This window comes from Tauraco erythrolophus, chromosome 1 (assembly GCF_009769465.1).
Source record: "Tauraco erythrolophus isolate bTauEry1 chromosome 1, bTauEry1.pri, whole genome shotgun sequence".
Taxonomy (NCBI): Eukaryota; Metazoa; Chordata; class Aves; order Musophagiformes; family Musophagidae; genus Tauraco; species Tauraco erythrolophus.
Window position 1 is genome coordinate 42,310,764 of NC_141465.1, and position 26,622 is coordinate 42,337,385.

At 36.5% G+C, this 26,622-nt stretch overlaps 1 protein-coding gene across 2 annotated transcripts in view; it reads left to right on the forward strand.

Moving 5' to 3' along the window:
- DMD (dystrophin) overlaps window positions 1-26,622 on the forward strand; it is a 1,192,425-nt gene that overhangs the window by 393,075 nt on the left and 772,728 nt on the right. For both annotated transcript variants that reach the window (XM_086608718.1, XM_086608727.1), the window contains 4 exons: window positions 3,615-3,765; window positions 9,473-9,592; window positions 15,428-15,529; window positions 15,634-15,741. In XM_086608718.1, the coding sequence (XP_086464844.1) occupies window positions 3,615-3,765; window positions 9,473-9,592; window positions 15,428-15,529; window positions 15,634-15,741 (481 nt within the window). The remainder of the gene's footprint in view (window positions 1-3,614; window positions 3,766-9,472; window positions 9,593-15,427; window positions 15,530-15,633; window positions 15,742-26,622) is intronic.

Genomic DNA, 26,622 nt, shown 5'->3' on the forward strand with positions numbered 1-26,622 from the left:
TTCTGGATTATTATACACAAAATAAACGACAAGGTCTATCTTCTACTTCAGTTTAAAGCATAATCTTCTGAGCACATTGCTGTAACCTAGTCTTTAAGGCAACAGTGATATATTTATCCAGACAGAGATGGTTTTTGTGAAGATGAGAACAGCAAGGCTGTCTGTTTTCTGCTGTAATGGTAATAAGAAGTGTAAAAAGAGGTAGCACACTTTACAGCACAGGGGAAACAAAAGCAAGCAATCAACTAAGAGAGGAGAAAGAAATACTGGTAACAGATACCATAAAAGTGAAAGGGTCTTGCGAAAAGTGATTTATTAGGTCAGAGTATTACAGGAAGTTTGGAACACAGCAATGACATCATGTAAAAGCACCCCAAATTGGATTTCCCATGTATTCACGACGTATTGAGAGTACTTCACTCTACTAGCACGCAATACATGCTGAAGGAAAACAGTCTTTTTTTTTTTTTCACTTCTTCCTCCTGCCTTTCTCCAAATAGGATTCTTTATAGTAAAGCATCTCTGAGTGAGAAATGAACCACTGGAGAGGAAAACTTAATGCAATTTACTACTTTATGGAGAAATTCCCACATATTAAAACACATTCAATTCAATGGAAAATGAGGGCCATACCATAAACAAAGATTATGATAATCTTCTGAGGTATGTAAATAAGTACTAAAACTATCAGGTGCTTATAGAAGTAATTTGAAAACTAGAAAGTACCTGGAGAATGGGAAGAAACAAGAAACATTGTTTTGCTTAAGAAACAGCTGTGATTTGCGGTTTAGCTTTCAAGTTTATGCTCCTTGCTTCAGGATAATATCAATATTCTATATAATAAGTATTTATTTAATCATATCTTGGTTTTCTTAGATCAAATTCTCGTTACTTTAGCAGATTTTCCATACCATTTATTTCATTTACTGCTAAAAAATAATATCTCTAGGATGAAGCATTATATTTAATATTTATATCACCTTGGTTTAGAATGTCAAGTAAGGCAATAAACTACATACTTGAAAGTGAAGAGGAGACTGAGTTAGATCTGAGATAACTAATCCCTGGTGAACCGTGGGTTACAATAACTGTATTCTCTCTGTAAAGAGAGAGAGAGAGAGAGAGATTAGAGTGGAAAAGGCACTGCATGTATCTTCTGGTCATTTTGATCAATAATTAACAGATGTTTTCCATTAAAATAAACTGAAATCATAGTACATCATGAAAACCCGTGACAATCTGGTTTTAGGAAAAAAATCTTGAGAGAGATAATACAGAAAACCATTACTGTTTGATATCTACTGTTTAGAGATTCGGATTAATGGAGCCCTTCCCATTTCTTGGAAACAGTTTGTCTTTTTCTTTAATGTGTCAAGTTCTGTTGTAGTTTCAGTTCGTGCTTATAATCATCCCTGTGATTTGTTTTCTTTGGTCCTTTCCTTCCAAGAGTTACCTCGTAGAGTTTTAAAAAATTATTACTGTTTCTAGAAAGTAGCGTAGTTTCACAGAGCTCCAGGTGTAACACCCGATACTATCTCAGTGCCAGAGAGGACCAGAGAGGTACCATTCAAGAAACAAGAGTGACTAGAACCTTATTTCAAAACAAAATTTAAATTTTTAAAAATTTGTTTGCAAGTCTTTATTTCCATAAAGTTAGCTAATCTCAGTGTTGCGTGCAATTTCTTCCCTTTTCTGTATCTGCTGCTCTGCACTAGAAGATATGCTTCGTGTCCAAGTACTCCTCAGGATTCCTTTGATCACCACTTGCACTCTTTCTTTGTTTCTCAGGCTGCCTTTCACATTTTCTCTCCATTACCTCTCCTGTTTCAAGAAACTCTGTTTTGGCTTGTCTTCCTATGATTACTAATACCACTTGATTATTTCTGCTTCAGAAGTCCTCAACCAATTTTTTATTTTTTTTTTAATCTATCCAGATGCAAGTGATAATCCTGAAATAAATTATTAATGTTGTTGGCTCCCCTAAGGAAAAAAAAAAAAAAGTACAAACAGCTTCTTTTTGTAACAGCTATGTTTTATGACTAAAATACCCAAGTCTTAGGAATATTTGAATAATTCCTTTTACACCCTTGTTTGAAAATCTTATTCGTTCTTGTTGCCTGTTACTTTTGGGGTATTTGAAACCTATGTGTTTGTGTTATCTGGTTAAACTTCTGTTCAATTGAAAAATGGATCCTTATTTAACAAAGATTTACCAACGCTAAATACATTATTTGCGATAACATGTTACAGTTTATTTTGAGAAGGCCTTTCATCTATGTCTTTGAAATTTTTGAAATTTTACACTTCTGGGTTTGTTCAAACTATCTTGGGAGAATCCAAAATTGTTTGCAGAAACTCAGAAGTACTTGTTTTACTTGAGCATACCTTGAAATTGTGACAGAAAGCTGCATGTTTGGATTTGTGCGAGCATTTCATCAGTTGCCTACCTGGTCACGGACAAGACCTCTTGTACTTCTCTGGAGCAGTGTACTCACATCTCACTTCTGCCGGTCTGCAGTTCTGCAGGTGCTGTGGGAGAAAAAGTACTGAAGTTTTGTTTGTTTAAGATATCCTTGTGTAGGGGAAATGTCAATCTTAAATTTGGGCAATTCTAGGTGCTATTGGTCACAGAGAGACAAAATTTACAATAGCTTTCTAATTCAGGCTGCATTTTCCAGAAGCCAACTGAGAAACAAGTGGAGTAGAGTAGGACTGTGCCGACTGTCTTACATGGCTTTCTTCTGTAGTCTGAAAGTTCAGCTCAGATTTTCAAATCTCCAAATCCAGTTCTGAAATTAGATAACCAACTTTTTGCTGCAAGAGTTGTGCTTGAGTTATAAGTAACAAACTGTAATGTGCAATGGTTTCACCAAGCTCAGTGCGACTGAGGGTAGTGACTTTGTTCTGTCAAATCTAAGTAAATTTAAAAATTACATGTTATGTAAAAATGGGTAATATAAATAACTACTTGTAATTTCACCTGTCAGCAATAATTTACCCATTACTTTAAAAACGCTTTTGGTAAGATGAAGATCTTGTTTAGGAAAGATTTTCTAAAGATGGCAAGTATAAGTGAGGGATTTGTAACAGATTGCTGGACAGATAATTTTGCACTTATTGAAATATTTTGTTTAGGCAAAACTGAAGTACTTCCTGTTTAATTCTCTAGAGCATTCTCCATCGATTAACTGAAAATTTAATAATCTCTTATCTTCTGTGTAATATGTTAAATTTGAGGGAGCCTGGTAGGTACAGCTGTCTGAGTGCTTTTGAAAACACTTGTAGTAGACAATATAAGCTTCAAGAAACCAGATAGTAGAAATTTTGAACTTCCAAACAGCTCTAATAGAAATGCAACTGAAGGTCAAAACTTTGACAGTGTATTATATGCAGTACTCAAACTCTGAAAAAAAAAAGTTTCAGAATAGTCTGCCTAATTCAAAACTGTTTTGACATATTTTCAGTTTACCTGTTTTGAAAGTTGTGGAGTTTTTTTATTTTGCCTTGAAAGGTAGCCTCATGAAAATCAGCTAAGACTCTACAGGGCAGATATTTCTGCCTGTTGTTTTCTTTCCTGTATAAATTGAAATTACTATTTTTTTTTTGTTTTACAGTTTACATAAAATCTTAATGGATCTGCAGAATCAGCAGCTAGCCCAGTTAGCTGACTGGCTGACAAAAACAGAGGAAAGGACAAAGAAAATTGATATGGAGCCCTTAGGTCCAGATCTAGAGGACCTAAAGCGTCAAGTAGAAGAGCATAAGGTATGTTATGGTATCCTTCCAAAGGCAAAAAACCCTCACATTTTAAGTTTTTGATATTTTAAAAGCTATACTTCTCCCATCAGAACATATCAAAGTAATATGGAATCTTGGTTTAATATTGTTTTGTACAATTGACAAGCTTTTGTAAAGTTATTTTATCACAAGTCTGACTTTTATCTTGATACAGAAAAATAAATTTCTACCTTTTTAAATGTAAACAATATACTAGAATATGTAAGGCAACAGTAACATCCTTTCATTACACAGATTTATCAGATTTTTTAATACCTGTGTTTTCTTCTTTGTGTGTCACACCTTTTTTCCTTGCATGCTGTAGCAGCAATGGTTCAGTAGTCATAATTAGACTGCACAATCTAGTTAGAACTTTTGGGACTCTGAATGTGTAACTGTACAGCATTATAAAGTAGACTCTAGTTTCTAAATGTAGAAAATACTTTTTAGTAAGTTATTTAATTATTGAAAAATAAAAAACTAATAAATGGAGTGTAAGAGAGAACTTGGCCAAATTTTATCTGCATTCCATGAGGATAATTCTTTAACTGGAGGAGTTAAGAATTAAAAAGAGAAAATCTGTGTAATTTGTGTAATAGCTTTGTTTCATTTAGTGGATTAAGTTATCTGGCTTCATATTAGTTTAAATTTTAAAATATACATATCCATAACAAATGGTGATGATGATAGGAAGACACAGAAAATTATAGAAAGCAGAGATGATTTGTGAGGTCATGGAGACTTGCTGTGATAACCTGTTAATGCTTCTACATCAGTGGTTTGAAGCAGTTCAATTCCGTAGCATCTTGAGAGATTTTAACATTTGATGCTCAATGGCCTGTGTCGGTGCTAGTCCAGGTTCTAGAGGGCAGATCATCCTGAAAAAACCAATTCAAACTGAAACCAGCTTTTACAGTTTTTTTTAAAAAAGAGGTCAAAAGCTGTGAAAGACTGCATGATCCACTTCTGTGTTAAAGGTGATTTTTCTGCATTCTGATTAAGGAGTGCTACTGAAGAAGAATACAAATTCTGCAACTACTGCTGCTATTTGTGCTGTCTGTGCTTGCCCTGTGAGGAGACAATGCATTTCAGTATGTAGGTTTGCTAGCTAAGCATGTATTATGACAATTTTTTTTAAAAAAATGAAAAAGACAACAAGTAATTATGAAATGGTAATTAGAGAAAGAAACCTGAAAGATTTTGAATGCATGAGCACTAAGACTTGAATAACTTCGTTCCCATTTCTATGCATTTTGTATTTGAATGCTAACATAAAATGCAATTTTTTTATTTATGCATTCTGTTTATGCTGTCTCTTTCTAATTTTGAGAAAAATGGGTATTTAACTTGTATTTGAATATTATGAGTGAAGACGTACAGAAATCTACCTCTCTCACATATTAGTTCTTCATTTTTGGTGTGATGAGCTAGTCAACATTATTTATTTATATGTACTATTTTTCAAATCTATTTTCTGTACAAGAGAATTTGGTTAATGAGATGGAAAGAAAATGTTTTGGGTTTACCTTCAATTAAAATTCTATTTATAGTATAGTATATAGTTTGTCTTATTCATAAGTCAAAGAACAAGATATTTTCCATTCTTTCATGTGTTGTGTGAAATTTTCACATAATTTTATTATATCTTGTATGTAGCAAAGCTACCTCCTATAACAAGTGTTAAACAATGGAATTTTAATAGCATAATTAATACTTCCTTAGTAAGTAAGCAAACAAAAAAAGCAAAAACCAACACTCCCCAGAATTCTTTTTAGTCTCACATGACTCTGGGCACCTCAGAAAAGATGTTGTATAAATTGGTGGGAGGAACCAGAAGTTAGAAAATATAAAAGGCAAAGATCGTTTCAAATTAAGACTCCAGCAAAGATGATAGGTTTGGTTTGTTGTCATCCTATTTCCTTCTCCTCTTTACCATTTTGACTTTCCCTCATTATCTGTTCATTAGTAAGAAGTTTTCTATTCAATTAATGTTATTTGTTGGCCTTTGGCTTGTAACTTCCATACATCTAATTTCTTTTATTCTATTTTTTTCTCAAAGATGTCTCAAAATACCGATATTGAGTTCTTGTGACTAACACTTTAATTTCCCTTATAACAATAAAAGCCAATTGTTCAGTAATGCGTGTTGGAAATGGCCCCATCACTGAGACTAGAGAAAGCACACAACATTCTTTTCAGCATGATACTTAGTACAGTAGTATATGAGGTTAATATCTTGATAGTACAGAAAATTTTCTGAGTGGACAAAACCAGAGGTGAACTCTAGAAGATTTTATGTCATCAGCAAGGTATACAGTTTTGGTAAGAAATCTGACCTAGTCAATATATTTTGGAGTAATAGTCAAACATTTCAGTAAAGAACTATTGGTCTTTGCAGCAGAATTTTATGTATTTTTTTCTGCTGTTGCAAGTATCCTTTCTTTATAATTTTATAAAGGGAGAAAACTGCTTTTCAATAAAAATCTAAGGACTATTTAGCTGTCTAAGCAGAATACTATATTAAAAATTTAATAATTTAGTAAAAATGTGCTTTTAATTGAACTGATTTTATTATTCCACATTATTATTATACAATTTATAGTTATTAGATTTTACAGTTTCATTAACTTCCAAAAAAAAAATCTAAGCTGCTTAAATAGTTGTACTTTTTCTGAAAGGCTGAGCCTTTTAATTTTTTATAAAAATGTCAGAAACTATGGAAAAATCTTTAGTGTTGGGATTTTTCTATACTTCAAATTAACTGCAAAGGTAAAATGAGACACTTCTTTACTGTTCAAATAGCAGGGGTGGATTTGTCTTTGAGTACTCGGATACCCTATGTAGCTATTTTTATTTATTTTTAAGTACATTATGTCAGAGTTGCATAAGTTGTGATCTGATAGACAGGAATGAAAGGAACTGTGGGGTTTTGTCAGTTTCTGTTGTTGCTATTCCCATGCATCAACATTTATATCCATCTTACATTTTAAGTCCCTGAAAATTTGCTATCTCTACAAGCTCAGGAGAACTTGTTAGAAACTTCAATTTAAATGATTTGAACAGAGCGTACTCTAGTCTTGAGACTATCCTCAGTAAATTCCTTCTTCAACAAGCTCCTGTATACGAACGATTGTCACCAGGGAATTTCATGTTAAAAATAAGCACTTGGATTATAAAGAACAGCCCTTTAGCTCAGGGTAAATTGAATCTGTCAGGGGATTAGAAAATGACTCAACTTTCTGGTTTCATCAGTTCCCTGACTTCTCGAGTCGTCCACGCTGTGTGTGACACTCCTGCTTCCAAAGTGCCCTCTACTCCTGCGCTTACAGAGCATTACTAACTCTGGTTTTGTTCTGGCACGTCATCTCTCAGACATCTGCTAATCAGGAAATAAAAGTCACCTTCTCCCTAGCTGTAGGCTTACAGAGCGTTGTATTTATTGTCATATGGCTGAAAGAGGGGATTGAACCTGATGGAAGCAAGCCGTGTTATACAGTCTGACCCATGAGTGCTCTGCCTCCTCTTGATCAAGTGCTGGGTCATAAAATGTTGCGAAGTCTGAATTCCAGGGATTGCTCTAACAATTTGGTGTACTTCACAGTCCTTGAGACTTGCTTTATAGTCTAGCTCTCTGAAGCAAATGGTAATCACAGGCATGAAAGTCGGAAAAAAAAGGATTCTTACAATTATATTGGCTCAAAGGCTATACCCATGAAAGAAATAAAACTCTGCAGCGTGTTAGGGTAAGGAATTTATGTGTTAAAACAAAAGAGTCTGTGAATTCCTCTCCTATTGCTTATAACCATGTTATATTTTATTTTGTAATTTTCAAATAAAAGATGTTCTACCAAAGAGGTTTCAAATGCATGACCTAATCTTCAGCAAGGGCTTGTTCTTCCTACATAAATTAATTACTCTACTTAAAAAAGCAACAGAATAATTGGTATGGTAAAATTTAATATAGTTAGTAATACAGTCAAGGTTTCCGTTGTGACAAGGCATATGTGGTTAACCATGTAATTTTTCAGACTGTCAATATCATACTATATATGTACTAATCACTAGAACACACTCTACTGAAGTATTGAGGACACAATTCAGGACTTAATTTTCCCACAATCTTCCATTGATTTGTAGTTAGTTATAGGCATCTTAAAGGTATGTCAGGCAGGATGTGGTCCTGGATATCTGGGTTTTTTTCAAGTCCTGGATACCTGATACCTTCTTGGGATGAGAGGTTCTTTCATTTTGTATTTAAGAAACACAACACAGACAAGTAATGTAAAACAGTGGTTAACTATTGGGAGTTAAAAATATACAATTGGTTGTTAATACACTGATATAAAGCTGGAGATAGATAACACAAATTATGAAAAGAAATTAAATATTGCTTTCTCTGTGGCTTGAAGTTTCAGTACTTTGAAGCTTCTTTAGCTTCTCCCCTTTCTGTCTTTGTCATCTGTCCTCTTGCTGCATCTCAGCAAAGGAAGGAGCAAATAGGTCTGGCTGCTCAGTTTCCAAGTGCCTGACAAGAGCTGGGCTGGTTTTGGTTTTGTTAACAAACTATAGGAAAATAGAGATTCCACCTTCCACAACAAGTGAAAGAAAAAAAAAAGGTAAGAGGAGACACTGAAACCCACCAAGAGAGTGTTCCTAAGGTGTTACAGTACCATAAAGTACCTCAGATTTTTTCTTTTTTTTTTTTTTTTTTTTTTTTTGTGATGCAGGTTAAGTGTGCAGTGAATATGCTGTAAACCATCATCTGAAGAGTGGCTATGTCTAGACTTTTCATTGCACTTCTCTATGCACTGTGAGGAGGGAGGGAACAATAGATTAGATCTATTACATGAAGCCTGGGAAATGATGAGACAGTCATAGAGATGTGAAGAGTTATAGAAATTTGGCAAAGTTAGGAATTATTCAAATATCAATTTGTGCAGACTTTAGAGAAGCTTCACTTTTAACAGTTTTCTATTTCTCAGCCAAAGATGGTTCTTAGTTTTATTGCAAGTGGCAGATGGAACTGGGTACCAAAGCTAAAAGGGCAAGAAAGTTTTTCCACAGACGTTCAGAAATCATAAAGTGCCTCTCTCACTTTGTTCCTGATTTCTGCAATAAGTGAAACAAGTGTACTGCATATGTTCCCTAATCTTGAGTCATCTTCTTAGGAGTTTAATCCTATGTTATTAATATTTTAGGAGTGACATGCTGAAGATAGTATACAGTTGTTTAATGAAAAACTATGTAGTTTTTAATATTTTAATAACTTTTGAAAAAATTAAATATTTTTATATGTTAATATGAATTATAAAATCAGATCCAGTGGCTATTTAAAATTTCCAGGTTATTGGTATGTATATATGTTATACTGATATCTATAAATCGACTACATCGACTCCATGAATGCTTTCTCAAGCCAAATTTTCAGTCTGAAATACTGTATCAAGAGTTAGGACTTGTGAGTGAGTAGCAGTAAGCTGGTTTTGTGAAAGGAAATCTGCCCAATATGCTTATGTCAGCATATATATATGTGAAGGTAACAAAGTAAGTCTAAATTGCTTAGTATTGACAGCAATAGGATCATAAAGTTCTCATAGTTGATTAGTTATGCACGTTAATCAGTCAGTGGGACTCCAAACACACAGCATTTTCTTGATTTGGAACACATTTTCTAATGCATATGCTTTAATTATAGGCATTTCAAGAAGATTTGGAACAGGAACAAGTCAAGGTGAATTCTTTAACCCATATGGTAGTGGTGGTGGATGAAAACAGCGGAGACAGAGCTACTGCTGCACTGGAAGAGCAGCTTCAGGTAGTGACTAAACTTTTGTCTCTCAGAGAAAAAGCTATCAGTTAACTATTAACGTGGTTGAAGAACTACTAGTAGCATGGGTGCTACTAATGTACATGCAACACAGTGGAAATACACCATTTGTAACTGTACTAGTGGAGAAGGTGCCTGTTATTGGGATAAAGCTTGTCCAATTATTACTGTCATTGAGAAAGAATATCCCTTGAAAGATGCTAGTAAGGCATTTCCTGAGGAACCTCACCTTGCAGCATAGGCATGCTCTGAGCAGAATGCAAGGTGGCGTGGAACAGTCCAGCTGCTGTTTGGTTCCTTCCTTGAATCAGACTGTCTTAGAGAAGAATCTGGAAGAAAAGTGCAATAATCCCATTGCACTGGAAGTCACAGAATATGAAGCAGATTGCAGATGTTAATAAAAACAAAATACAGATATAAAGCTATGGTGTTTAAGGTGTTGGGAGGTATGCAAACTTTCATATTTTTAAGCCCAGGAGAACTGAGTTACCACAGTCCACCAACTATTCTATCACAATGTTACATCTCCTTTTTTAAGTGTACAGAAAAATTGGATTTTTTTTTTCCCACATCACTTGCAAGTTGAATATAAGCAAGGAAGATATGGCAGGCACAACCATTAGAGCATTTGACAAAAAACAAAATAGAGCAAAGTTCAAAGCTTGATTGTGTATCTGCCAGTCTGACTTTTATAAGTAGAACAAAATAAGAGCATGCACTGTCAGGCAGAAGAGCTTACTTAATAAGGCTGCCTGAGTGAGACACCGGTCAGGATCAGATTTGGAAGAAAGTGAGCAGTTTTTGCTATCTAACAGTCAGGGCTGCATTTTCCAAGCAGCTGCAATTCAGTTACACCTTTCTTTTTAAAAAGGGTTGAGATGACTCCTGAAATGTTTTTGTACATAAAAACATGTATGTACATAATGGATATATTTATGCATGCATTTGTATAAAACAATGTCAACGGCCAAAAAAAAAGGTCATTATAGATTTTAAAACTCTCAACAGGATGACGAGAATCTATACTGACTTCAAGTAAACATTGTAGAAGCTCTTAAGATTTATTGTAGATGCCAGAAAAAAACAAACAACCAAACCACCTAAACCTGTTTAAGAGAGTTAATGACATAGAAGCCAGCAATGTCCCCTGAAACAAATTATCCATTGAAAAGTTAACCTTGCTTGGAAAAATAAAAGTAAACACAATTTCAGTGCTTCTCTTGCAAATACCTGCTGCCCTAAGGTAATCTTGAGAGATTGACACTAGTCTAGGTGAGTGTGAATATTAAAACTACTTTTACGTAACATTGTTTATTTGACGTATCAGTGCGTGACATATTGTGAGGCTCTATCTATTTATGATGATGCTGAGAACTGACTGCTTAGATTTGTAACTCTTAGACCCCATTAGGCTCAATCCAGAGCCTTACCAGAAAGGCAGCTACTGAGTAAAGCTCAAATCTGTATTTAGTGCTGCAAAATCAGAGGATTTTTCCCCTCTGCTGTGCTCTCATGAGACCCCACCTGGAGTACTGCATTCAGCTCTGGAGTTCCCAACAAAAGAAGGACATGGAGCTGTTGGAGCAAGTCCAGAGGAGGGCCACGAAGATGATCTGAGGGCTGGAGCACCTCTCCTATGAAGACAGGCTGAGACAGTTGGGGTTGTTCAGCCTGGAGAAGAGAAGGCTCCGGGGAGATCTTAATAGCAGCTTTCCAGTACCTAAAGGGGGCCTACAGGAAAGCTGGAGAGCGACTTTTTACAAGGGTATATAGTGATATGACAAGGGGCAATCGCTTTAAACTGAAAGAGGGCAGATTTAGATTAGATATAAGGGAAAAAATTTTTACATTGAGGGTGGTGAGGCATTGGAACAGGTTGCCCAGAGAAGTCGTGGCTGCCCCATCCCTGGAAGAGTTCAAGGTCAGGTTGGATGAGGCTTTGAGCAACCTGGTGTAGTGGAGGGTTTCCCTGCCCATGGCAAGGGGGTTGGAACTAGATGATATTTGAGGTCCTTTCCAATCCTAACCCTTCTATGATTCTATGACTGTAGTAGCAATTCTGTTGCAGTAGTCTGACTCATTTCTCATGAAAGTGTGGGAAATAGACTTCGGCCCAGAGAAATGGCTGAATAACATACAGAAGCCATGAAGACAGGGAGTTTTTTCTCTAATTATACCCAGCAGCAGACAATAGGTCCCTTAAGGACTCTTGTGGGCTAGCTCAAATTAGAGCCCTCTGCAGGCCTCAGGGGTCAGGGTTGGTGCTGGAAAGAGATCTGCATTAAATACATCAAATGCTTCTTGATGGCCTTTTCTCCCGCTGAGGGAAAGGAGCTGAGAGTGTAATTTACACTGTCTATTATATATTCATATTATTCAGGGTACTATCCTTTGATTGAAGATGATGTATAGGTAGTTCTTGTAAAATCAAGATAATTCAAAATAAGTGAGGAATGTTAAAGAACTCTACCCACTGCTTATTACTACATGAGAGAAATTCTGTGAATGTGCTAAATATTTCTTTCTTTTTTTTTCATACAAATTGATTCTGGATATAGATTCTTTATTAGAAAAGCATCTTTCAAAAAAACTCTTCCATTAGTTGTAGATTTGAGGCATCATATTTCACTTTTTATACATTCACTCCAGTGTTCCTAAGAGTTGTGTTAGTTTTACTCAGTTTCTTGTCTTCTCATGTTTCCTTGCTTTGACCTTTTTGCAGGCTAGGAATATTTTATCTTCTGCTTTTTCTAGTCATAAAGAATATTCTTTCAGAGTCTTCTCAATACAAAAAAAAAAAAATGTTTCTTTTACATGCAGATTTCTCTGAAAATTGCAGGTAGATCTCTGAAAAGAGGCTTTTCAAGGGAACAGGAAGGCATTTTACTTTTTACTCTGAATTCATTCAGTTTCTCTGGAGACTTGATTTCCCAAGTGCTGAGAACAAAACGTTAGGTGCAGTCTGAGTTTCTAGGCATCGCACAGGCTATTTACAGCACTGACTGCTATTTGACATGAATAAGGAGGTAAAGTTGAGCACCATATGATTTAGTAGTCAATATGTACTTTATAAATAGACAGTGTCCCGGCATGATATTTCTGACTTGAAACTTTGTGTCTTAAACACATTCAACCAAACTGTATATCTTGGTGTCATGGTTGTTGTGATGTCTCATGAGAAATAACAGATTTAAGGCAGGTCACAGTATCAACCCTTTTATCAGTGCAGTTACAGAGCCATTTTACTTATTTTATTAAAATAAAATGTCTTGTCAAACAATTGCGACCAAAAAAAAGGTAGGTTTTGTGGCTCTTTGGAATTATGCTGAAAATAGTGTTTGTATTGATGTAGTAAAACTTTTGTAGTAGAAGAAAGGGCATATAGGGAAAATGTACTTAGAATTGGACCTTGTTAAAGAGTAACAAGCTGCTTCTTATGACTTAATTGAATAATGTACAGTGGTTTTGAGTAGTTAATAATTATCCTGAGTTGCGGAAATTACTAGAACAGGTAAAGTCTCAGATCAGAGTTCAGATTAGAAGCATCTGAGCTGTAAGGAAGGATAGGCTTATGAGTTTTGAACTAGTAATTAGCAAGCAAAGCAGTCAGGGTAAAAAAAATAATGTTCAATTGAATATAAAAACTGAATGAATGCTAGATATTACAAAGTTGCTAGATTGTCTTCTGGGCTTGGAGAAAAAGGAAGATAGAGAGGTTTAGACTGTCTTGAGCTAAACCAGAAATGTAATCAGATTCAGGACAAATGAAACTAAATATAGTTCATCATTTTGTCGTATTAAGATTTTTAGTTTTTCAAATCAATGAAATTAATCAAAATATAATTTTTGCAGAAAAGGCGTTACTGAATTCACATTACACTATACACAGTATTTAATAAATACTATTTATAAAATAATATTGTTTTATAAAAGGAAAAAAGCAATTTTTTTAAAAAAAGAAAAATTGGATTAACTGGCTGTGGATAATTTTCTGCGCTGTTCTGTGTCATACAATTTAATGATTTTATTTAATGATGAGTGCATAAAATGAATGGGTAAAATATGTTATACTCTATTTCTTGGTAAGTTGAGGACATAAATGTTTCACCAGCAAGTATTTGTTTCTGTTAATGTTGAAATTTGCTTTCTGAAATACTCATATTCAAAACCTGAAGTTTTTTGCATTCTGTTGTATTGGTGATCTTTGATCATGTTTTATGGCAAGCAAACACTAATATCAATCGTGATTCTAATGTGAAAAGAAATCAGATACTTAAATTTGCAAAATTGCTTGGTTTTTGTCTAGATCTAATTAGGAAAAAAAGTAAATACCCATTACATCATTCCAAATGTGTACCAAAACTATGATCCTAATATTAAGCCTAAAAAAACCCAAACAAAACAACTTCCTCAAAACCTATTTTGTATTTAAGCAGTAAATGACTGAAAAGGGATACTTCTCTATATTGCTGTGTAACATATTTCAGCTGTTTAATTGGTATCTTTTTAAATTAGTGTTATTATGCTGATTGATTGGAGATAGCTTTAATTTTTCAAAATTGAGCCAATATCTAATATGACATAACTCAATGGCGTGGCGTGAAAACTACCTATTTAGTCTCCAAGATTTGCTATATTTCACTAAATGAAAAACATGGTATCTGCTGACTTTTTGCTTTAACATCAAATTGGTAAAGTCACACATTGAAATGGCATTCTGAAATTTTACCTTTCATTTCCTAGGCAGTACAAAATAAAATTCTTTCATTCCTGGTAGAAAATACACTCAGAATTTTAATCCCTTGGTTTTAAAAATCCACCATTTGGATGGTACATTTTTGCTAAAATTAAATTGTAGTCCCTATGAAAAATATAGAATCATAGAATATCTTAAGTTGGAAGGAACCCATAAGGATCAAATGAATAAATAAATATGAAAAAGGAACTATTTTTCCTTTTGTCAATATTTGCTTTTGAAGTAGATAAAAAAATAAGAATGCAGTAGAATAGAATATCTTGCACATTTTATAAGTTTTTTTATTTGGGAGGAGCAGAATAGTTTGCATATGATGATCAGGGATAATTAAATCATTGTAAATTGTTTTATAAAAAAGTTTTATAGCATGTTGCACCATCACTGCAGTATTAAGTCTCATCTTCATCTTAGGCGTTTTTTAATAATGACTAGTAGGAAATTAAAAGAAAGTAGTAATGCTCATTTTCAACTAAAATAAGGGAAAGTGAGCAAGATGCTCTTTTGTGTAAATTAAAAGCATCTATAGTAGCATATGCTGCACATATCTGAGAAACCACTCTGGGATTTGTGCTGTTGTGTTAGCTTATAAAATAGTGTTTTTTTCCCACTGCAATATTTTAAAACAGGTAAGAACTTCAATCCACTGCACTGATGGTGTAACTTAAGAACCAGATACATTTTTTGCCTGAATCATGTCTTTGGGCCACCATAATTGTGTTTCAAGTAGTTATGGTAAAGTTTTGAAACATTTTTTTTGAGAGCATAGTACCAGAGACTTAGTAGAAAAATGTATTTACAGATTAGTATTAAATTATATTTTTGACTCTATTGCTTTTCCTATTTTCTCCATTTTGGTTTTATTTCAAAAACCATTTCAATGTGGCATGCAACATTTTTTAAGGGCTTAAGACTGTATAAGGTGAATTATGAAAGTGCTTTCAGAACAAGTTGTAATGCCATAGGAAAATCAGATTGCCTTGTTTATTTTTTTTAAAAAAAGAAATATATATATATAAAAACAAATGCAAACCTCTATTGTGTGTTATTGTGTGTTTCTTTCTTTCTAGCACTTTGGAAACCGGTGGGCAGCAATCTGCAGATGGACAGAAGACCGATGGGTCCTTCTGCAGGATATTCTTCGTAAATGGCAGCACTTTGCAGAAGAGCAGGTGAGTAGTTTTAGCAGTTATAAATTGGTATGTTCTTCAAAAAATCGCACTAGGAAAGGTCTGACTGAAGCATTTTCATTCTCTTCTCTTCAATTGTTTTTCAGTGCCTTTTTGATGCATGGCTTACTGAGAAAGAGGATGCTGTGAGCAAAATTTATACAACTGGCTTTAAAGATCAAAATGAAATGATGACCAATCTACGTAAATTAGCTGTATGTATTTTTCATTCTCCTATTTTATGTTCAACTTTCTTATTTGTGAGTCTCAGTGCAAGCAGCTTTATACCACTCTCAGACAATATATTTTAACAGAACAACTGCTTCATACTTTGGGAATGGATGTTTCGCATGGATGGAATAGGTCGGTCCATGGCCTTGCTGATAAATATCTGACCAATAGGTACAGATATTTTCCCTGGTTGTCTCTTCAGTCAAAACTTTATGAATGAAATAACATTTAGGAGTCTTAAAAATATGTATACTTTTATACTGAAAGTTTCTTTGTTGATATTATTGATGTATATATTAGAATCATAAAATCTTAGAATAGTTTGGGTTCGAAGGGTCCTTTAAAGGTCATCAAGTCCAACACTCTTACAGAGAGTAGGGACATCTTCAACTAGATCAGACAACTCAGAGCCCCATCCAAACTGACCTTGAATGTTTCTAGGGATGAAGCCTCTACCGCCTCTCTGAGCACCTGTTCCGGTGTTTCAAAACCCTCATTGTAAAAAATTTCTTCCTTAAATCTAGTCTAAATCTACAGTCTTTTAGTTTAAAACCATTACCCCCTGTCCTATTACAACAAGCCTTGCTAAAAAGTTTGTTCCCATCTTTCTTATAAGCCCCCTTTAGGTACCGAAAGGCTTCTAGAAGGTCTCCTTGAAACCTTCTCTTCTCCAGGCTGAACAACCTCAACTCTCTCAGCCTGTCTTCATAGCAGAGGTGCTCCAGCCCTCGGATCATCTTCGTAGCCTTCATCTGGACTCGTTCCAGTAGCCTGTCTCGTATCAGGACTCGTATCAGCCTGTCTTCAAAGGAGAGGTGTTTCTTCCCTCTGATGATTTTTTGTGTCCCTCCTCTGGTTCCACTCCAACAACTCCATGTCTTTCCTGAGCTGAGGAGTCCAGAGCTGGACACAGTACTCCAGGTGAGATCTCACCATAGTGGAGTAGAGGGGCAGAATCCCCTCCCTTGACCTGCTGGTCATGGTTCTTTTGATGTAGCCAGGATACGGTTGGCTTTCTGGACTGCAAGCGCACATGGCTCATGTTGAGCATCTCATCAACCAACAACCCCAAGTCCTTCTTCTTAGGGCTGCTTTCAATCCATCCTCTGCCCAGCCTATACTTCTGCTTGGAATTGCCTGACCCATGTGCAGGACTTTGCACTTGGCCTTGTTGAACTTCATGAGGTTTACACAGGCTCACTTTTCAAGCTTGTCCAGTTCCCTCTAGATGGCATCCTATTCCCCACTGATGTCAACTGCACCACTTAGCTTGGTATCATCTGCAAACTTGCTGAGAGTGCACTTGATCCCACTGTCTATGACACTGATGAAGATATTAAACAGTACTGGTCCCAATATGGACCCTTGAGGGACACCACTCGTCACTGATCTCCATCTGAACTTTGAGCTGTTGACCACTACCCTCTGGATGTGATCATCCAGCCAATTCCATCCACCAAACAGTCCACCCATCAAATCTACATCTCTCCAATTTAGAGAGAAGGATGTCGTGGGGGACGGTGTCAAAGGCCTTGAAGAAGTCCAAATAGATGAAATCCATAGCTCTTTCCTTGTCCACTGATGTAGTCACTCTATCGCAGAAGGCCACTAGGTTGGCCAGGTAGGACTTGGCGTTGGCGAAGCCATGCTGGCTATGTTGAATCACCTCTCTGTCCTCCATGTGCCTTAGCATAGCTTCTAGCAGGATCTGTTCCATGGTCTTCCTAGGCACAGATGTGAGGCTGACAGGTCCATAGTTCCCAGAGTCTTCCTTTCTAAGCTTTTTTGAAAACGGATGCAATGTTTCCCTTTTCCAGTCACCAGGGATTTCACCTGACTTCCATGACTTTTCAAATATCATGGAGGGTCACTTGGCAACTACATCAGCCAATTCCCTCTGGTCTCTGGGATGCATCTAGTCAGGTCCCATTGTCTTATGTATGTTCAGGTTCCTCAGATGATCATGAACCTGATCTTCTCTTACAGTGGAAGATACTCGTTCCCCTAGTCCCTACCTTGTGGTCCATCCACTCAAGAGGTTTGGGAAGACAGGTTCCCACTGAAGACTGAGGCAAAAATTTGTTGAGTACTTCAGGCTTCTCCTCGCCTGTTGTGACCAGTTTACCAGTCATGTTCATCAGAGACAGGGTACCCTTTCTTTGACATTCTTTTTCTGGCTGACATACCTGTGGAAGCTTTTATGGTTATTTGCATCCTTGGCCACGTTCAGCTCCAGCCTTCTTGACTGTCCCTACACAACCAGGCAGTGTACCTATACTCATCATGGTTCCACCAGTGTCTCTCTCCAGGCTCCCTGATGCTCCCTAACCTTTCTACTTCCTCTTGCAGCTGTGTGTGTCAGGCTGAGTATATACGTATACGTACAGAGACATATGCATATGAGCAGGTACTTATCATAGGACAAAACCTGTTATACATTCCTTGAACTTGAAAAAGCAAGACTCAAATCATGAAATGCTGACATTAGTATTACTTTACAACTATACTTTAACAGTATTTCAGGAATCTAGTTACATACACAAAATGCCCCCTTTTCAACATGTGTCCTCTATCACACTCTTCAGAAAATACTCTACTGTGCATTGTCTTTATAGAAGGAATGTAGATCTGACTAGCCTAGAAAGATGCTGTGCCTGCAGAGGTGGAAAGCTTGTCACAGCCTAGACTTGTAAATGGTTTTATAGCATTAGGACCTTTGTAAAGAAAATGGTATGGTATGTGCTATTTTTGTATGTAACAATGACTCTTTATGCATTTAGAGGAAAGGAAACATTCATGTAATGCTGTTGTTAAAATAGGTAAATTATTATTGCTTTAAATAGGAACTTCATTGGTAATCTTCTATTTAAACAGAACTACTATTATTTGTTTAGTCAAATAGAGGGAAAAATGTGTCTTGGGCATTAATTCAGGATTTGGTTTTACAGTTTGCATACTAGAATTTTCAGGCATGAAAGATTCTCAAGTTATTATTAACTATTTGGCTATACAGTAGATTCAACCTTAGGTTTTTTAAAAATATTTTGGAATTTATGTCCTTCTCATCCTTCTGTATTAAAAGTAGAAAGATTTTGGCTTTTTGTCAGTAAAAATACTAGGATGTTTCTGAAGTTTAAGTAAATGTGATGTTTGTTAAATTTACCATATTTTGTCCTTACATATGCAAATATATAATTTTTAAAATAATAATAATGAAATTCTTACGGCTTGATTTTTTTAAGTCATAACTACCTTGCAGCTGGCCCAGAATTAGTGGTCAATGTCCCTGTTGATTCACAGAATGACTAGGAAGTTAATATCTGTTGATATTTTTTTTTCAAAATTCAAAACATCAAATTATGATTGCCAGCATGACTTTAAGAAGCTGTAATTATTATGCTACAGCTCTCTTTGTTTTTTGTTGGTGTTTTTTTTGTTTTTTTTTAATTGCCCTTTCCTTCTTTAACCCTTTAGGGACTTTGTAAGGGTAAGGAAACCTTCGTATGTAGTCAGTTGTTTCATGGTATATGCTTTTTGGAAATTCTAGTGTTCTAAGATGCAAGCAATCCTGAAATTGACTTCAAGCCAGGTTTTTATTAATGCATAACGAATTAGAGGTAACTCAGGAAGCTTCACAGTACGTTCATGAAGAAAAATTTATGTCAAGAAAATCAAATTTATTAAATATTAATTAAATTAGTACTTGTGGATTTCAGCAAGTTACTGGAGGAGATAGGACCTAGGGCTTGAAATGTTTATCAGAAATTGTGGAGTAGCAAGCTATTAATGGTTTGAAAGTGTTAAAAGGAAAAATCAGTTTGGATACCTTTCAGAATTACTTGGAAATGTGATTTGAAGAAGGAAATACTTTCCTTTAGTAGTATTTTCATAAATTTTGTAATGAAATACATGTACACTTACACGAATTTACTTATGTCACCAAATTAAATTGTTAAGCGTTACTCTCATAAAAGAATTGACAGTCTTTCATGAAACTGAATGTTTGAATACGAGAGCAAAGAAAGCAATTCTTCCATCTCTCTGAACTTCAACAAGAATCATGTCATCCTTGACAAAACAGGCGGGGTTTATTAATAGAAACTTAATCTTTTTTGCACATGAACAACTTTGATGTTTTTAGAAACAGCTGATCCATAATGCAATAGTTTAGATATTTAAATGCTTATGGTATGCTGTAGAAACATTACCTCTTTAGACTCTTTGATTTCTAGCAAAAATATATTTTCTACTTTTGGAAATCGTCTATTATGTTTTAGACCAAGTAGCAGTCTACTCCAAATTCCAGTGAGTATGTATTTTTACCTTCGCACAATGCCAAATTTTCAGGAGTTTTGTGAATGAAGATTTACTGGTTTAGTCTTCTCTGAATCATAGAGAATTTGTATTAATGCTTTACTTATATGAAAATTCTTGTCAGGGAATATATTCTTCCACTTTTGGACTGGCTTTTAGAAATAGGAGAAAATGAGATCATGGTATCCTGACCCTGACATGCAAATCATGCCTGCCTTTCGGCATATGTTATTTTTGCCACAGAGATGTGTTTGAATGTAGTAAAGGAGCAGCGGTCACTAAAAATCGCTTTTATAATTAGGCCAGCTTGTTCCAGACTTGTAAAGGTGAGTTAATAGGACAATAAATATATATTCTTTTATTAATATAAAAATGTTTCTATTCTTACCAAATGGTAGCTCAGTCCCTCAGTTGTCTAATCATTTCCAGCAGGAAATTACAGTACTAGTTTGTCCTGTTACATCTTAAGAGTTTTAGGTGATAAAGCATAAGAGCTTCCAGCCTGTTTTTCATGTAAGAAATCTTGATAAGATTAAGGTCATGTTCTTTAGCCAGATTTCAGTCTCTTAAGCCTGAAGGAAATTTCCAAGGATATTTTATTAAACTATTTAGTATTATGACTGTTCATTTGAAATTCTACAGCCCTCCCACAAGGTCCTAAGTCTTCTAAAGTGCCTGAAGTGAAATAGGTCTGTTGGGATGCTGTTCATAGTATGAAAAAAATGTTGACTCTTACATCACATTAATCATTACATCACATAGTACCAAATAGAAGGTAAAATAAGAAAGAGCAGCTGGTAGTTTTCATGCATATTTGCAGTTCAGGATACTTCTGAAGAAATCAGAATTTAGTTACTGCTTACTGATGTAGAAATACATCGGTGTCTTCTCTACAGTAATTTTATCTCATGTTTCTAAAGTGGGTGAAAATACACTGTTAATTTTAGTTAAGACAGGATTTCTAAGAGTAAGTACTATTATTGTTTAAAAGTGAATTTTCATTTACCAGCATTTGTTAAACTGGTAGTTGGTATGCATATATTTTCAGACAGTAATAAAGATTTTGAATAAGCAGAAAGTTTAAGACTGTTCCTGAACCAAAATCTCCATACATGGTTTCCTGTTTTAGGATGGCTGGAAGATTTTTGCAGCCCAAATCCAGATTATTTTACTTAGTATAAACAGGCATGTGTTTCCCCAAAATGTGATCCTTTCTAATGATTTGACTGCAGGCTCATCATTATTAAAAAATACTAGTTCTCTGTATATTCTTTCTCAGATGTGATTCTCCCAAACTGGGAAAAGGAGGCAAGTTAAAACATTTTAAATAAAGCTATGTAAATTAAACTTTGATATTCAGTTTGGTGTCAGAATACTCTAATGTATGGGGGTTGGGATACATTCTGGGCAGTGAAAGACAAAATGTTTTGAAATCCATCTAACGAGAGATTTGGGATGCCCCAAAGATTATGACGCTGTGGTGCGTTAGCCCTGGCTGGCCACAAGGTACCACCTCTCACTCCCCTTCCTCAGCATGACAGCGGCAGAAAATAAGATTAAAAACTTGTTGGTCAAGATGAGAACAGGGAGATCACTCACAGTTACTGTCACAGACAAAACAGACTTGACTTGGGGAAGATTAATTTCATTTATTGCCAACCAATTCCGAGTAGGATAATGAGAAATAAGAACAGTCTTAAAACACCTTCCCCCGATACTTCCTTTCTTCCCAGGCTCAACTTCACTCCCGATTTCTCTATCTTCTCGTCCCAAGCAGCACAGGGGGATGGAGAATGGAGGTTGCTGTCAGTTCATAACACTTTGTCTCTGCTACAACTTTTCTCTTCACACTATTTCCCTGCTCCACTATGGGGTCCCACCTGCGAGGGAGACAGTCCTTCATGAACTGCTGCAACGTGTGTCCATCCCATGGGCTGCAGTTCTTCATGAACTGGTCCAGCATGAGTCCTTTCCATGTTGTACAGTCCTTCAGGAACAGACTACTCCAGTCCGGGTCCTCTGTGGGGCCACAGGTGCTGCCATTACTCCAACATGATCTTCTTCTCTGTGGGGTCATAGGTCTCCCAGGAGCCTGCTTCAGCATAGGCTTTCTACAGGATCGCAGCTTCCTTCAGGCACATCCACCTGCTCGGTCATGGGGTCCTCCATGGGCTGCAGAGGGACAACCTTCATCACCATGGTCTTCACCACAGGCTACGAGGGAATCTGTGCTCTGACTCCTGAAGCACCTTCTCCCCCTCCTTCTTCTCTGATCTTGGTGTCTGCAGGGCTTTTTCTCTCACGTTTTTCTCGCCACTGTCTCTTTCAGCTGCTGTACAGCATTTTTTCTGTATTCTTAATGATATGTTCACAGAGGCACCACTGGAGTCACTGATGGGCTCAGCTTTGGGCAATGGTGGGTCTGTTTTGGAGCTATCTGGAACTGGTTCTATCTGACATGAGGGCAGGCCATGGTGTCATCTCACAGAAGCCACCCTTGCAGCACCTATGCTGCCAAAATCTTGCCATGTAAGCTCAGTACAAATGCTTCTGCTTCCCTCAACTTTAAGTTGCATTTTCATTGTTATTGAAATGAATGGGTAAAACACATTTTTGCTCAGTATAGCAATTCACTCAGTTCTAACGTGTTAAAATTAATATTAAGTCAGTTAGATCTCTTCTTAATTTATATACTGTACCAGTAATATGTATTGGTAAGAATTTTTGTTCGGATAAAACTCATTTTTGCAAGACATTTTTGTGTTTTAATAATCTCAAATGGCTTTTTTCAGAGGGTTCATTCAGTATTTGTATATGGAAATTTATCTCCTTTGTCATTAACTCTCTTCTGGGATCTGCTTAATCTAAACGTTAGAAAAACTGTTTAGGCTTTACTACTTTGTTCATGTATTAAGAATACTGATTTTTTTTTCCCTGATGTTGATGGGTAGTTGCTCTAGTTCTAAAAATATTTCCTTAAAACAACTATTTTGTTCTGTTTTTTTTTTTAATTTTCCACCTACCATTTATTCACTGTCACTATAATTGCCTCTGAATTCTTACACAAGGCAAAGAGTGATATAAAGCATGGACTAAACTGGAGAATGGTGAGGCACTAAGAATGTAGAATATAAGTGGACAGATCGAGGTGAAATTTTACTGTCATTTATGGTACAGGCTTGATAGGGTTTTTTTGTGTCCTGTGCCTAAGTTTTGCAGCCTGTAAAATAAAGGTGATGATGTTCCTCTTTTTTTTGTAAAACATATTGAGATCAACTGTGAAGGTATACAAGATCTAGGTCTATATGTTCATAGTAAATATCTCATTAATCATAGAATCATAGAATGGTTTGGGTTGGAAGGGATCTTAAAGATCATCTAGTTCCAACCTTCCTGCCACAGAGACAGAGTTAAATCTAAATATTCTGTTAATGTAGAGTTAAACCTTCTCTTACTTCACTTAATGCAAATTTCTTTACTTCTAGATGAGATAAATTAGATATTGCGTCATTTTTTACTGGAATAAATCTCTTAGAAGAATTACTTTACAGCAGATGTTGTTGATTAGAATATTACAATGAGCAAAGAAAGTTTTTGGTGCTGTTTAAGGAAAAGAGAAACAGCAATAATTAAAAACTTGAAAGCAAAAAACAACTAGTAGAAGCACATTACCAACAGATAAGGAGACCACTTTATAATGTTCAAATATTGGAGTTTACAGTATGCATTTGACAGACGTTTTGACTGAGTTGTTTAATGATTAATGTCATAAAGCAAACAGTAGCATTTTTTGTCTCACAGATTGGTAAATTATATATTTCGTTGCTAGCTCATTAGTATTTTAGATCTATTCTGTTACTAGACAAAAAACAAAACTAGAACATATTATTGTTTACTGTAGCACATCGACAGGTTTTCAGTAAGGAAATGTGATAACAGAATCCCCCTGTATACTTCACAGGTTAACTGTAGCTATTGCAAAAACATATTAGGTAGTAGTGAGCAGTACCTTTGTCACAGATAGTTTTAGCATCCTTCTCTTTCTAGTGTTTCACGTACTGATTGTGCTCCATGTGTCTGGAATTGATGCTGAAGTCATCTGAGTATTATACAGCTGTTGTCAGCTGTGGAGGTTGGAAATAAAACACTGCTGTTCAGAATTCGCTAATCATGTTTCATAGAGTACCATTTTTTTATTATTTCAGTCAGTGTAAGTGGTGACTTTCACATGAACTTTTTTTCTGACCCTGTAGGCAAAAAAAAATGTCAAATATAGCGATCCTCGAAATTTTCAGATGGTAAATTGTTTTACATCTAGTCTGCTCCCTCTGTCAGATCTGCTACCATGCAAACAGATTCTTAAATATAAAGTGTGTTAGCTGCTCTTTCTTAGGGGCATGTCAATTAAATTTTGATATTATCTATATCTAACATTAGTAATTATGATGTTTCAAACCAGATTTGAATGGAAAGAGTACTGATTAAAAAGACCGCTAATCTTTCTTATACTGATCTGTATCTAGATTACAATTTTGGATGATACAGCTACAGGAAATTATATGTAGACTAAATTCTGGTGTCTAAATATTTAATTATGCCTTTCATGTGTTGGGGATTAGATTGCAATCCTCAGCTGCACAGAGAGTTCAAAACTTAGCCATGGTTAGACAGATTAAGATGTAGAGAATGAATGCTTAAGGTACGAAAATAAATTGAGTAAACTAGTAGAGACATTAAAATATAAACCCAGGTGAGACCTCGAGCTATGGATGACTCTTGGATGTGTGAAGAACTTGCTTTGTAGAGAAGTTTGCAAGTATGATCTTATTGGTATCACTAAGATGTGACTCCTCCATCACTCCCGTGACTGGACTGTTGGGATACAAGCTCCTTAGGAAGGATAGGCAGGGGAGAAGAGGAGGAGGTGTCACCCTTTATGTCAGTGACCAGTTGGAGTGCATGGAGCTCTGAGCTGACCAAGAATTTATGGGTCAGGATTAAAAGGAGAGCAGGGACAGGTGACATGATAGTGGGAGGCTGCTAGAGGCCACCTGACGAGGAAGACCAAGTGGATGAGGTTCTCTATAGACAGGAGCAGCCTCACATTCACCAGCCCTGGTCCTCATGGAGGACTGCAACCACCTTAATACCTGTTGGAGGGGCAACACAGCAGGGCATAAGCAATCCAGGAGGTTCCTGGAATGCATTGATGATAACTTACTGACATCTTCAGGACTCTGCTTGGTAGAGTCCCACGGGATAAAGCCCTGGAAGGAAGAGAAGCCCAAGAAAGCTGGTTAATATTCAAGGATCACCTCCTCCAAGCTCAAGAGCTGTGCATCCCAACAAAGAGGAAGTCAGGCAAAACCACCAGGAGGCCTGCAAGGATGAACAAGGAGCTTCTGGACCAACTCGGACACAAAAAGAAGGTCTATAGAGGGTGGAAGCAAGGACAGGTAGCCTGGGAGGAATACAGAGAATTTGTCCAAGCAACCAGGGATCAAGTTAGGAAAGCTAAAGTCCTGACAGAATTAAATCTGACCAGGGACATCAAGGGCAACAAGAAAAGCTTCTATAGATATCTCAGTGATAAAAGGAGGACAAGGGAAAATGTGGGCCTTCTCTGGAAGGAAACGAAAGATCTGGTTACCCAGGATATGGAGAAGGCTGAGGTACTCAATGACATTTAGCGTCCATCTTCACTGGCAAGTGCTCTAGCTGCACTGACCAAGTCACAGAAGGCAAAGGCAAGGACTGGGAGAATGAAGAACCGCCCACTGCAGGAGATGATCAGATTTGAGACCATCTAAGGAACCTGAAGGTGCACAAGTCCATGAGACCTGGTGAGATGCATCAGTGGGTCCTGAGGGAACTGGCAAATGAAGTTGCTAAGCTGCTATCCATCATATTTGAGAAGTCGTGGCAGTCCAGTGAAGTTCCCACTGACTGGAAAAGGGAAAACATAACCCCTGCCTTTAAAAAGGGATAAAAAGTAAGACCAAGGAGCTACAGGCCAGCCGGTCTTACCTCTGTGCCCAGCAAGGTCATGGAGCAGATCCTCCTGGCGATTGTGCTAAGATACATGGCAAATAAGGATGTGATTGATGACAGCCAACATGACTCCACTAAGGGCAAATCGTGCCTGACAAATTTGGTGGCCTTCTGCAATGGGGTTACTGTGTTGATAGATAAGGGAAGAGCAACTCATATCGTCTACTTGGACTTGTACAAAGCATTTGACACTGTCCCACACGACATCCTTGTCTCTAAATTGGAGAGATATGGATTTGATGGATGGACCACTCAGTGGATAAGGAATTGACTGGATGCTTAAACTCAAAGAGTTGTGGTCAACAGCTCGATGTCCAAGTGGAAACCAGTGATGAGTGTTGTTCTTCAGGGGTCGATACTGCATCTGGTGCTGTTTAACATCGCTGTTGGTGACATAGACAGTGGGATCGAGTGCACCCTCAGCAAGATTGCTGACAACATCAAGCTGTGTGGTGTTGTGGACACGCTGGAGGGAAGAGATGCCATCCAGAGGGACCTTG